Source organism: Pieris napi, chromosome 15 (genome assembly GCF_905475465.1).
Source record: "Pieris napi chromosome 15, ilPieNapi1.2, whole genome shotgun sequence".
NCBI classification, from domain to species: Eukaryota; Metazoa; Arthropoda; class Insecta; order Lepidoptera; family Pieridae; genus Pieris; species Pieris napi.
This window is the reverse complement of record NC_062248.1, coordinates 1,053,794-1,068,007: the sequence shown is the minus strand read 5'-3', so window position 1 is coordinate 1,068,007 and position 14,214 is coordinate 1,053,794. Positions and strand designations below refer to the sequence as shown.

Below are 14,214 nucleotides of genomic sequence, written 5' to 3'. Positions count from 1 at the left end.
TTAAATTACCGATCAATTTCTTATTATCTAACTTCATTAGATTCACAAGGATTTTTTATAGAAATTTTGCGACTACTTTTTTCTGTTAAATCATTTTTATTTTCATCAGTCTAATTGCACTATTTTAAATAAAGTAATAATTCGTGTCTTTTCATTACAGCTAAAAGACGATTTGACAAAAAGATGCGAAAGAGTATTTCAGTTCAAATTGTAATTATATTAGTTCATGAATACTTTTTTGTTTTAAATAACTTTTACAATTCCAAATTCACATTTGGAGAATATCGTACAGAAAAATTCAGTTTTAAAATGCATTTTATATTCCCTGTGTTATCTCAACTCTTATTGCTTTCGGGACTACGTTGAACAACACTTCGGCCCTGTTTAGAAGTCCGTCTATAAAATAGAATACGCTGGTATTGTTACGTAAAATAAGCTTAAAATTCTCGGAAATTTTTAAAATTAACATTCGTTTTTTCACTCTGACAACTTCCAACTTATAAATCTGTAGCTTCCATGGTTTATTTGCTCCGAGTTCTTTGAAAAGTAAGTTCTGTTTTGAATTGTCAGAAAGTTAATATTATTCTATTTTTAAAAGATATTAGTCAGAAAAAGTCGGGTTGTCTCTCTCCCTAAAATATGGCGAGGGGACCGATGGCTGGCCATGCGCCATACTTATTTAAGATTTTCATGTGGAACATGCTGATATGGTTGCAGCTCCTTACAAACGTTGTGTAAAAAAAAAGGCGGTTAAAAAGAGTGGCGGAGAGTTTATTGCCAGTTCTTTTCTTCCGATCTACGCCCTTGATTTGAGAACTGGCACTAAATGTAAAGTTAGAAGCATTTCATTTACATTTTTTTTGACGATGATAAGTGTACATTTTGTTAGCTATATGATTAAATGATTTTTGAATTGAATTTGAATATGATTCTTAATTCTGATTCCTTTTATGGTAAAATTGGTTGTTTTTTAACCCAAATTCGACTATGTGTTCAGGCACATATGAAAGACCTATGCGGATAAGAGAACTACTAAATTATCTTTCTTGTTACGAAGTCAATAGGGTCATTATAGTTTGACAGTAATCATTAATACTTAATATGGAAAAATAAATTTGATTATTGTAAATAAACTAAAAGTCACATAAAATAAAACGAAGTATATTGCCACGCCGGTTCTCTATCCGAACAGACTAGCAAAACAAAACAAAACAAAATTTTTCTTTATTAAGTAAATAGTCTTAAATCTATATTTTAGTACATCCCTTTTAAGTTCAAGAACCTGTGTTAGGGATGAACGCTCTTTCCTATATGTTAATACCTACTTAATCTACTTAACAAAGCAAAACAGTAAAGGTACTTAAATAGTTAATTAATTATATTACATACTTGAAAAACCAAACTACTGGCGATTGTTGATATTAAATCGTAATAACTAAACAAGTGAGGTAGATTAAAATCAATCACACCATCGTCTTTCTTTTGATTATGTGAGTGAGACATGAGTGTAACTGTAGTGCAACTCAGACGAGTGTAGTCCGTATATCGTGACCAGTGCAGGTTAGTACAGCGTAGCATGTCTCTTATCAGCCGGATGATGCGACCACATAAACTATAGAATACTTTAAATAATTATAATAATTTTATGCGGGAAGTAACCTAACTGAATCGAATGGCTACGATATTATAATACTACATAAGACCGAATTAATATTGAACAATATACATAATAAAATAAGGCACAATATACACACTAGCAACTGGCCGATAAATATCATTGGAGAATGAAACGACTATGCTCCATTGCCCTTTGGCGATTCAATACATAAACAAACAATCTTACATGTTATAAACAAGTACCCCGGCTGCGTCTGTGTGAACGAGATAAGCTCAAAGTTATAGTTATAGTAAATTTCTGAAATATGACAATTGTTAATTTAATCGTCAAAATACACCCATGCGGGTGAACCTGGAGGCTGATGCTACACGGTTTATTATGAAACTAAAACAAAAAGGTGTTTCTTCTCTTCTTTTGGCTATATTTTCCTGTGCCAGATGCAACAACTCTTCTGCAATCGCAATACCCGTCCACTCCCTAACGTTGCGAAGCCATGATTTTTTCCTTCTACTGACACGCTGTTTAACCTGGATTATACCCATTATATTTAATTGAAGGAGGTGGTAGCGGTAATAGTTCAACACGTGGCCAAGGTACGCAATATTCCGTTGTTTAATGTTCTTTATAAGTTTTTTCAAGAGACCTTCTGAATCTCTATACGAACAACGCCACGATAATACCACATCTCAAATGCTTCTAAAATTATTAGTATAGTGGTATTTGAAAACATGAATAATAGTGAAATCGAGACAAAAGCAGAAAGTTTAAGTATTTCAATATCTTAACATATTTTCCATGTTCGGTATAAACCACATACTTGCATACAGATGTGAGCACAATTTGGAATTCTCTAAATTAGTGAAGAGCGCGCTTCCACACGAGTTTTGTCACTTTAGTTAATGCTTCAATAACTTGTTGAAGACTATTTTAATTATATTTATTTAAAATACTTGATTTTGTTACTAATTTAAACGTAGGAAAATAGGTTATTTTTAAAAAAGAACTAAGACTATCATACATCTATTTAGGCTGTGAAAGTAAGCTAAATTTCGTGACTGTATTGTATGTTTGTATGTTAGTTTATTTCCCGACTAATAAAAGTCATGTCGATGCTCGATTTAAATATATTGGATAATCATATAATATACGAAATGAGATATGTGATTTATACATATTTTGTTGAATATTGCGCCAAAAAGTTTAGTCCAATTACCTCAAATTAATTAAATTTGTGGTATTATATTAATTAATTTGTTTGTATGTAAAAGTTTATCAACCCTACTTTGATTTGTTCATTAATTTAATAGTTATTTAAGCCATATGAAGGATGTATGCAAAATGTGACCCGTTAATTAAACCCATTTTTAATCTAATTAGGTAAACCACTATGTGGAAACAGATGCCTACTGAAGTATTTGCAAACGAATTCGACGTAGAGTCCTACAAGAAAAGAGCGTACCAATTCTTAAAAGGCGGCAACGCACTCGTGAGCCTTCTTGCATTGAGAGTGTCGATGTACGGCGGTATCACTTACCATCGGGTGAGCCTCCTGCCCGTTTTTTGTAGAACTGGAGTTCTTAAAACATACTTTACATACACCAACAAGAACCAAAATACGTTTATTCAATTAATATATCGATTTTATGAACTATATTTAACTGTGCCAATTTTTTATCATAAATAATAAATAGCGCAAAATCACCTCCATCATGAGCATACCCTACATACACACCATCACACACTTACCCTCACTTTTACACCATCACACAACACAGCCAAATTACCACTTAGTTAAATGTATTATGCATTCCATCTCTGGCTATATTTTCAGTGTAACTGTTTTTTATTATATATCATTAATGTTAGCTGTAGGATTACGAAATAAGTAAATAAATAAATGGAAGCCAATATTTTTACTTAGTACATTTATAGATAAAACCTTTGAAATGAGAAAGTAATAAAACATTCTCCAATGAAAGAATCATGGTTGAATCTATTTGTGCAAATACAATAGAAACCGCGTACTGTTGGACGGAGTAATGAATAATGGCATTTTATGTTAGATAACTTCCTTCAGCAAAAAGGCTTCTTGATGGGTTGGAAATGGCTTTTCAATTAAAATATATACTAAATGCGACTTTCCGTATTTTAACAGTCTGCATAAACTTTCTTGTCGCCCCCATTTCAACAGATTTTTCATTCGTCACTCTTTAGATCCAGCTGATGGAAAGTATGTGACGGTAACATCACATCTCAAAAGCTTTGAGGCATCTAGTGATTTGTCGTTAATTTGTTAACGACTATTTGATAGCCTATTGCGATATAATAGGCCAGAATCGGAGCTTGTGTTTGTGTATTTTTTTTTTATTTTCATGGGAATTATTTAATATGTTAAAATAATAATAGTTAGTTAATAGTTCTTAAAATAATATCAAAAATAAATCAACTACAAACTTTTTTAGGTCTGGGCCTCAGATTTCTGTATCATCATCAAAGATCATTTGTTAATTTAATAGGTGGGTAGGTTATCAGCCTCCTATGCCTGACGCACGCCAACTTTTTGGGTCTAAGGCAAGCCGGTTTGCTCACGATGTTTTCCTTCACCGTTTGAGCGAATGTTAAATGCGCACATAGTAAGAAAGTCTATTGGTGCACAGCCGGGGATGGAACCTACGACATCAGTGGTGAGAGTCTCATGCTGAAGCCACTAGGCCAATACTGCTAATTTCTTAAAAGATATTCATTACTATCATTAACGCTCAAAACCAGTTTTATTCTTTAGCTAAGGGAATAAGTTTTCGTTAAATTTTCACAACATTTCCAATTTTAGCATCCATCCGACGATCTAACGCATACTCTGTTTTCATTTTACACAGTAGTGTGATGAAGCGTGTTCCCGTTGAAGATAAATTCAGCAACATTTTTGCAACATATTTTTTAAAAGTGTAATCTAGTCATTTTTACGGCGTAGTGTAACGCTGCTCCGCTAAGTTTTGTTTATAAGCTAAGCTTTCTATTTTATTCACGGAAAGTTTTTAGCTACATACGCTTTTTTATTGAACATTAAAAAAATGAGTAGGCGGGTTACGTATTGATGTGGCAGTTTTTATATGAACACAAGTCTCGAAACATGGAAATGACTGTAGTTAGCATTGATATCCCGAAATCAGTTATATATTTCAAGTTGTTAATACATTTAGAAACGATACACAGCAAACTGCTGTTTTACACGAACTCTTAGCCTTAGAATCAATAGCTGGCCGGCTTAATAAAAAGCAACGCACTCGCGAGCGCTCTGGCTAGATTTTATTAAATTTTCATTCTACACAAATTTTATGAAGAGGAAAGATTTGATTGTTTATTTGCATTGAAAAGTATCAAAACTACTGGACCGATTAAATTTCTACAGTATCCCTGATAAAAAGGAAGGTATCGGTAGGAAATTGATATTGTAACCTGCGAAAACTATTAACAACTAGCTGGCCTGGCGAACATCGTACCGCCTAACAGTCGATTCTTTATTTTTTTTTTAATACTTATTCTGCTATTCGGGACACCGGTCTAGCTAGTAAGATAAAAAAAAGAAAGTTAATAAGACAACAAATATATTATGTCAAAAAATAAAAATTTACCTTCCCGGAACCCCTCCACTAACACTTGAACTTTATGCTATGGTATTAAAGTTCAAATTGACTTTTAAGTATTATTATACGAATATTTTTGTATGGGAATATAGAAAAGTGTTGTTTTTAAACTTTTTCACTCAATTTTTTTTATTTTTTCTCTTCGTAAGAACCATCCTCGTACTTCAAGGAATATTATAAAAAAGAATTGGCCAAATTGGTCCAGGCGTTGTTGAGTTATGCGCTTACCAACACATTTTGCGATTCATTTTTATATTATAGATATTACAAAGTGATTAAGACACCATATATATAGTTACATATTAAATGAAATAAATATCCAAGCGGCAAGAACGCCAGTATATATTATTGCGTTTATTATTATAGCGTATTTGCATTTGGAGAGTCTTCATTATAATTTAGCCTTACTATCTCATACTTCAAAGTGCAGTCAATAAAGTGTCGTCCAGAGTTTGTCAGTGGATGTACGGTTTCATATTAAATTATGGGAATTCATTTGAGATTTCCTGGCCGTGAGAACGATTCTGCAGTTATTAATAACTTGCGTTAGTTTCTTATGATCTGCTTTGATTATTGTGATTAACTTTCGACTGAGAAGCATTTGTTTCGTTACATAACAAAATTTAGTTTAATTTATCTAGTACTCGCGGAATCAAAAAAATATTGTCTTTTTGTGTAGACCTCCTTTCTTCTTCTTTCTCTTTCTTAGATATCTGTTTTCCTCTAATTATATACATTTTATTATATAGAACAATATTTTGTAATATAAAAATAATTATAGTATAGTTAATTACTATTTGGTCCATCTACGCATAAATCTCAAGAAAATAATTTCATAGAATCCTTAGTCCATAAATCTCGCGTTTACCGGATGTGACGTCGCGACATTAATTATGAGTGGAAGTTTTATTTGGATTGTTTTTGTAAGGATCTCGTATTGTGTAGTTCTTATTAATGGCCTTGTGTCTAAGAGGGTCGTGACATCTAGGATACCAGGTTCCATTTGTTCTCCGCCTTTGGAATGGTCAATTTATGAAGATTTATTTATATATATATGTCGTAGCCAACTAGCTTAATGAGCCGTTCAATTAACAGCCTAGCCTTTTAACTAAACGGCGCGTTTGTTACAACATTTAATAAACTTGCTAGGCTAATGCTTAGGCCATTCGTACGATAGTCATTATTTGGCAGAAATAAAAAAGATAAACATATGAGATAAAAAATATAACTTATAAAATTAAATTGCTCAAGTCAAATTCACATTATCATTGTCACTACGCTCTTCCATTGTACTTCTTTTTTTTTTCATAAAATTTTGGAAAACACCATCAAAGTGGTGGTTTGCCGATGCCATATTGACAGTTTTAAGAGTTTCGTTTCAAGTTTGAGAGTAGCAGAAAGTGGAATTAAATTTAAATTAACAGTCAACAGGCTAGGCAAGTAATGAAACATGATCGATCCAAGTCATTTGCCTAGCTGTTTAATCAACTGGCTGAACATCTTTCAGGCCGCTAGTTAAACGGCGCCGATTAGTTAAAAGGCTAGGCTGTTAATTGAACGGCTAATTAAGCTAGTTGGCTGTGAAATATACTCATAGTTGTGTGATTGTACTGTGGTAGACAGTACACTGTACCGAATTGATTAAAATGCTTTTTTTTTTGGAATGGAGTCTCGTTGTTCGCGTTAAAGGCCTTGACAGCTCGAAAGGGCTCAGGCCATTGCGGGGTGGATTACCTTGCAGGTCGTAGGCGTGAGGCCATTTGTAGGTAGGGGGTCCAGAGTGAACCCGGGGCCTTTAGAGAGGCTTGTGTTCGCAAAGAAGACAAGGTAAAGTAATATTGTAGTAGTTTTTTTTAATGATCCAATGAAAATATTTACTTTTATATTATGATACAGAGAATTACAAGAATAATGTTTTCTCTCTATACGCAGTCGACCGTTTATGAATTTTGAAAGTAGATTATTAGCCAAATAAATAGCTCAATTTGAATATATTTATTTAGGACACATCTCTTTTAAATTCGACATTTTTGTGATAAAAGAGATATTTAAATTAATCTCAATATATATGAAAAACAAAAAACTAATTTTTGTATAACGTAGTTTAAAATCATATTCTTATGAACGTAAAGGATTTTTAAGAGCCACTTAGATCAGGTTCGACGTCCTAAAAGGAGGCTACTTAACATTACAAGGGCGTTTAGGGCTCTCTAGATTTTCATAGAAGACTGAAAATTTTAGCTAAAACAAAAGAGTTGTTTCTAAAGAAAACTTTCACTTTATATTCATCAAAAAAAAATCAGGCATTAGGGAATGATTTCAGGTTCTTATTTACCTCTTGTGCATTTGTAAAGTGATGGCAAGAGACAGATAAGTGAAAACTGTTTCACAAAAAAAAAATTACAAAATAGACAAAATATTTCGATTTGGTAATCTGCGGTTTTTATCAATAAGTAATTAAGTAATTCAGTATTTGGTTTATGTTGTATTAATAAAAATATTTATAGTTTTAAACGTGATTTAACAATTTTAAAGACTGAATTAAGACAAACATCCTAAACTGTTTTATAATTGTCAGTTCTGAGGTTGGATAAAAAATATGAACAATAAAATAAAAAATATGGATACATCCATTTCGTGAATATTTTGTACAGTTCTGAGAGCACGATAACTTGTTATGTTGAAAATGGTATATTATATATACCTTTCTAACGTAAGTATAGTTATAGTTATTAATTCACAAGAAATAGAATTAAGAAAAACTCAAATAAAACTGAAATAAAAGAATATCAATCATATCTAAGGGTGCGTACAGACTATGTAACATATTATATAACTTGTGTTTTATAACACGTCCACATTATGGGTATGTTCCGATATACACTGCGATCACTGTATAGAGTACCGTCAATTTAGTATACTGTGAAACCGTTTCTCTATAGCCAGCTTTCGACACAGTTTTCAAATGAGTGCATCAAAGTTTTTCAATTCAACAAGAAAAACTATTATTGGAGTATTATCGCATTAAAAAAATCTATATTAATATTAACTGTCAATTGAATTAATACTACAAAGACAGTAAGTTAGAATTTTAAATGTTTGTTATTAAACTGTAAGTTATATCAGCCGTTAGGCATTCAAGTGGTTTTGATTGATCACGTGATCAAAGCACTGCGAGAGTACCTTACCTCGAAAACGCCAGTGCTCGCAGTAGAAGTATAGCGGGGATTTGCGACGTCATATATTTCCCTAGGACGCTGCGGCTGTATACTGGCAGTCCATAGCGGAACGAATTTTTGAACAGTGGGAGTACTATACAGTACTCGCAGTGTATATCGGAACATACCCTATGTAACCTTGTTATTCAACATTATAACATAAAACAATACTGTACAGTGTACACTGTACACATTAGAATAACAATGCAATATAACAATGTTATATAACCATTTTAAATAACAAAAGAAAAACAAAAAAACGTAGATGCTGGGTTCGTCCATAAATAACATGTTTTATAACATTCAGTGTCCACATTATCTGAAACATGTTGTATAGCAATGTTGTATAACATGTTATGTTATATAGTCTGTACGCATCTTTAGAAAGAATATTTTTTTTATTCCAAAGAGATTTTGTTTACGTGAATTAAGGCTTCTCAGGAACTTAGATATCATTAATTTGCAAACAAATGTTTAAGACATTTTCTTGGAAATGAATTGTTTTTCTGTTTTTGTGACGCGCATACGAATAAAAGGGACATTTAACTTTTGTTTGCTTTCTTTACGGCTGTCATCAAAAAATATTTTAACAGTTAAAATATTGCAATTAAAATGTGTTTATGTACAGGCAAACATTATTTTTAATATTCATAAATACGACTAATCTTTTCTTTTAAATTCACTTCGTTGAATTTATCAGATTATTATTGATATGTATAGACTTCCAGGTACATTATTTTATATAACACCGTGCAATAATCTAATATATAAAATAAACTCCTCCGAAACGGCTCGACCGATTATCATGAAATTTTGTGTGCATATTGGGTATAACTCAGAATCGGACAACATCTATTTTTCATCCCCCTAAATGTTAAGGGTAGTCCACCCCAATTTTTTTTATTTTTAGATAATTTTTTTTATTTTTTTATTTTACAGCATTAAAAAATACATACAACCCCTATTTTTCACTTTTCTACGATCAACCCCTATTTTTTTATTATAAATGATATACATGACAAAACGACGTTTTCCCGGTCAGCTAGTAATGTTATAAAAATGGGTATGATTTTTTCTTTCTCAACGTCTCATTTTCAACATTATTGGGCAATTAAAAACAAGATCTTTTGTTATCAATATAAATGTTTGCGGCAACAAATAGTTAATAAATATCCAAACAGCAACAAAAGTTAAGTATTTATTGCAACACTAAAGTACTATAAAGTAATATGAGAATATATATTAGTACAAATAAAAATTGTAATAGGATTGAGTTTACTTTGATTTTGCAAAAAATAAATGGATTTTTTATTTTAATATTTATTCTTTCGAGAGATTCTTTATACTTTTAACTAACGTCATAATAATAATAACTGCTAACCGTTATTAATACTATTTTCCCGTTGAATGTAAACCCTTATAACTCGATCAATCATCTTACGACAATACAAAACAATACTACAAAAAAGTTTTCCGTTCCCAAATTAGGAGCAGACAAAAAGTAATCCTGCTTTTAAATGAAATGTCGAGTTTCGCTAACGACTTACAAATAAAGGTTTAAACCATAAGAGAGCTCAGTTAAAAAGTATGTATTTAAATCTGTATACAGTTAGAATTTTTCAGTTCTAGGTCACGTTTTTATTCTGGATTTTTCACGTTTGTGATATGTATTGCTTGAGCTGAAATACGTAACATTAATAATGTTTTTAGAACATTTTGACAAGTCCATGCAATGTTGCCATGATTTGAATAAATTACTTTCATTAACTATGCTGTAAACGTTTTGATCGCTTTCCGCGATTTGTACACTCATTTTTCATAAATAAATATTTAAAGGTTATCTTTACATAAAAAATTAACGCAAATACCGAAAGCATTTTGTACGGATGTTCCCAAAAATAGTTAAGTTTTCGGTGTATCATGAGCAGTGTTGGCCTAGTGAATTCAGCGTGTGACTCTTATCCTTGAGGTCATAAGTACAATCCCCGGCTGTATACCAATAGACTATCTATCTATGTGCACACTCACTCGCACAGTGAAACAAAACATCGTATCGTGGGAAAACCGGCTTGCCTTAAACTTAAAAGTCGACGTTGTGTGATAGGCAGAGAAGGTTGATCCCATACATGCCTATATATATATATATATATATATATATATATTATATATGTTTAAACAGTAATGTCTAATGTTTGATAATCCATTAAATATTTAATAATAGGAAAAACTAGAGAATAATTGATCTTGGATTTAAAGATTGCTTTGTCTTAGACTTAGGTTTTCTTGATGCTCATTTGTTCGGTAATCATTTATTCGCTCATCTGTGACTTATATCTTATGCTAATATTTAGAATTAAACCAATAATCTTAGCCACTCCAGACCATCGGAAATCAATATTCTGAGGCGATAATGCAATCTAATCTAACCTAGTTACGCTGACCATCTAGCAATTTAGTATGCGCTTAGGAATAATTGGTAAATTTAATAAGCAACCGCTTCTATGGGAATAATATTACTGATACATTGAATTAGGATTCTAATTACTTCTTTAATATAAGTTTGTTCAGGTTTAGTTGTCTGATATAGAGAGCTATTTACACTGAGCATTTTATACTAATCTAACATAAGACTTTATTTAATTTTTTTCGTGTTAAATAATGAAGACTCCCGGCCGCCTATACCCTATGTAAGAAGTAAAGTAAAGATTGTCTGATTCCCTTTAGGTGTATTATTTATTAATTAACCAAACCATCATTATTTTTAAAAAAGTTGCAAGTCTTGCTAAATCCACGGGCGAAAATTAATACACAAATGATGATATTTATAATATTCTACTGATCACACAATAGATGTTACGGATATATTGTTATGTATTTATTTATAAAAGCTGGCCAACACTATGCACACTAATACATTGGTACAAGAAAAATAAAATACAAATTTTAATGTGACAAGTACTTATAGACAAATAACATACACGAAGAGATAGAAAAAATAAATTAAACAAAATAAAACATTTGAATTATCAAAAACTAAACGAAAGTAGATTTTGAAGCATCTATGGATATCCAGACCCAGCTCGTTTATCAGAATGTTCAATCTGGGCATCAGTGAGTTTTGGCCAAAACGCGTTCTCCGGATAGGAGGGACAAATGGAATGCTGGGATGTATATACAGTTGAAAAATCTAGGTGGACCTATGATTAAATAGGTTTCTATATACCATAGGAAATCCATAAAATTCTGTAGGTATACTCGAAGCTTGGATATTCTTATAATGTCGAGTGCATTTGCTTTTGGAAAGCACAATTTGGTAAAAGCCTTTGCTTGAAACATGACTTAGTGAATTTAAAAGTAGATTTGCCTTTTTAATTTTGTATTATATAAATGTGACGAATGTCAGGCATCAGTATAGAATTAATGACGACTCATTGGTCTAGTGGTTAGTACCCCTGACTGCGAATCCATGGGTCCCGGGTTCGATCCCCGGCTGAGACGAACATCGATGTGATGAGCATTTGGTGTTGTGCTTAGGTCTTGGGTGTTTAAATATGTATTTATATGTCTATCTATCTATAACATGTATGTATATCCGTTGCCTAGTACCCAAAACACAAGCTTCACCAGCTTAGCATGGGACTAGGTCAATTGGTGTGAATTGTCTTAAAAAAAAAAAAAAATTCTTCAACTACATTGAAATTATTTAAGATGTAGATAGTGAATAATAACATTGCTATTTTTCCCTAACCCTAAATCATGGAAATAATAAACCAAAGGTTGTTAAAGAAAATATATGTTTTTGATTACGAACAAGATTGTTAAACAAAATACACGTTTTTGATTACGTACTTTACTTTTTTACTTACATATTTCAGGTTTTATATTACTTATTAATCATATTTCCTTATCCAGATAAGAGATATATTGAAATGTGTTGTCAAAAGCGCCGTGTATATATGTGATATCATATTGTATAAGAATACGCTTCAACGAATCTTGATAAAATTTAGTGAAATCTAATGTAGCTACCGAGTTTTATTACATCAAACCCCTGACGTTATGTATCTGCCCCATGGCCCACTTAGGAATCACGATTTGTTATACTTCTCTAATGTCAGTGAAGAATCACTCGTGTCGAAACAGGAAAAAGTTTTTAAAAAATCCAAGTGTGCAGACTGTTTCTTTCATAATTCGAAATATTAATAAGGTTCTTTCTTTATTTCTTCAAAAACTTAGCCTTATTTTTATAATTGCAAGCAGTAATAAATATTTAACAATGTTGTAACTGTACAAATTAATACTTGCGCGTGAAATAATTTTGTTGGATTCTAAAAGAGCACAAGATGATTGTTACGTATCGGTTAGTTGTTACTGTAACTTTAAAACCCTCCATTGGAGTTTAAACTGTATCTCTCTCTGACGGCAGAGTAGTACGGCTACCTCGGCCTAATCGCGTGTAGTATGCGTAAACAGTGCAGAATTACTATATAAACATTCCTATAGATACCGGCAAACTTCTTGAGCAATAAACGAGGGAGTGGGGTAAAGTTTGCGCATCGTACGGGACGCGCGGGACATAAACGTCAACGGATTGTTCGTGATTTACCAATCACGCGATCGACACGTCACTCTTCCGCCGCCAGTGATACCTAAAAACCGCTTCTGCGCAGGCAAGCCCATTTGTTCAAAATGTTTGCCGGTATCTGTATCAAATCACTCACACAAAAACTGTTGCGTCATTAAAAAGATTCAACTTTTGTACTTTGCTGAGATTTAGATAAATTTATGCGGATCATAAATCCCGATAAAGCAAGAAACTACATGAGAGCTGACCTTATGCATCTGTCCCATGACCTACTCGAAGGTCAAATCTTCAATTTATAGTATTGATGTGTTGCTTACACCTGCCACGTGTATTTAAGAGTTTATTACAGAGAGGTAAATGTCAGCGCACCGGCTTTAAAAGATTTGTGTACATTAATCACCCGTAATGCCCACAAAACAAACACGCGAATTGTTATTTTTGGATGGAATTTAGTTAATATTATTTTTAATTAAATACATATATATAGATATTATTATATCTATTTTATACTTAAAGGGTTCGCAAATCTTACATTATAATGAATTGTTGTCAAATGAAAGAAACCCTTTTTTTATTTACATAACCATGGTAACAAATACGGCGCTGCAGAGTATTTATGAATAATGGGATTGATCAAAAGTTCAAAAGGTCTTTATACAATCATTAGTAGCAATATTGAATAATAATTTTGTATTATTTGTTAATTTATAGAATTAATTGTTACAGTGTTCAAATCGCAGACGTCACTATCAACTGACTCCGGGCTATGCACTGAACGAGGCCTGCGTAGAACACACATAGAACTAATCAAGCCTCCAGGAAAGCGGATCGGGCTTAAACTGGCAGGTAAGATAATATTAAATCTAATTTATTGATCTAACTTCACAATGTTTTTTTCCGCGTATCCCGTGCAATATAATTACAAAAATCAACCCACACCTCTTGAAACTCGAGGGTTGTTGGATCTAGTACAAATTTACATATTTATTGGTTGTCGGGTTGATTTAGTCGACGTCTTTTGATTCAAGCGTGGACATATTGACAAGCTACATAACCCCATATGAGTCTTGGCTTTAGATTAGTGCAATATTTTAGGCCTTTATTTTATTATTGAAGTGAAACTTCTTTATCGGGGTTGGAAAAAAAAAT

General features: G+C 32.2%; 1 protein-coding gene across 1 annotated transcript in view; it reads left to right on the top strand.

The window, feature by feature from the left end:
* Positions 1-14,214, top strand: part of LOC125056607 (glutamate receptor-interacting protein 2) — a 202,522-nt gene that overhangs the window by 65,298 nt on the left and 123,010 nt on the right. Inside the window, exon 3 of the mRNA XM_047659793.1 lies at positions 13,792-13,911. Within this exon, the coding sequence (XP_047515749.1) occupies positions 13,792-13,911 (120 nt within the window). The remainder of the gene's footprint in view (positions 1-13,791; positions 13,912-14,214) is intronic.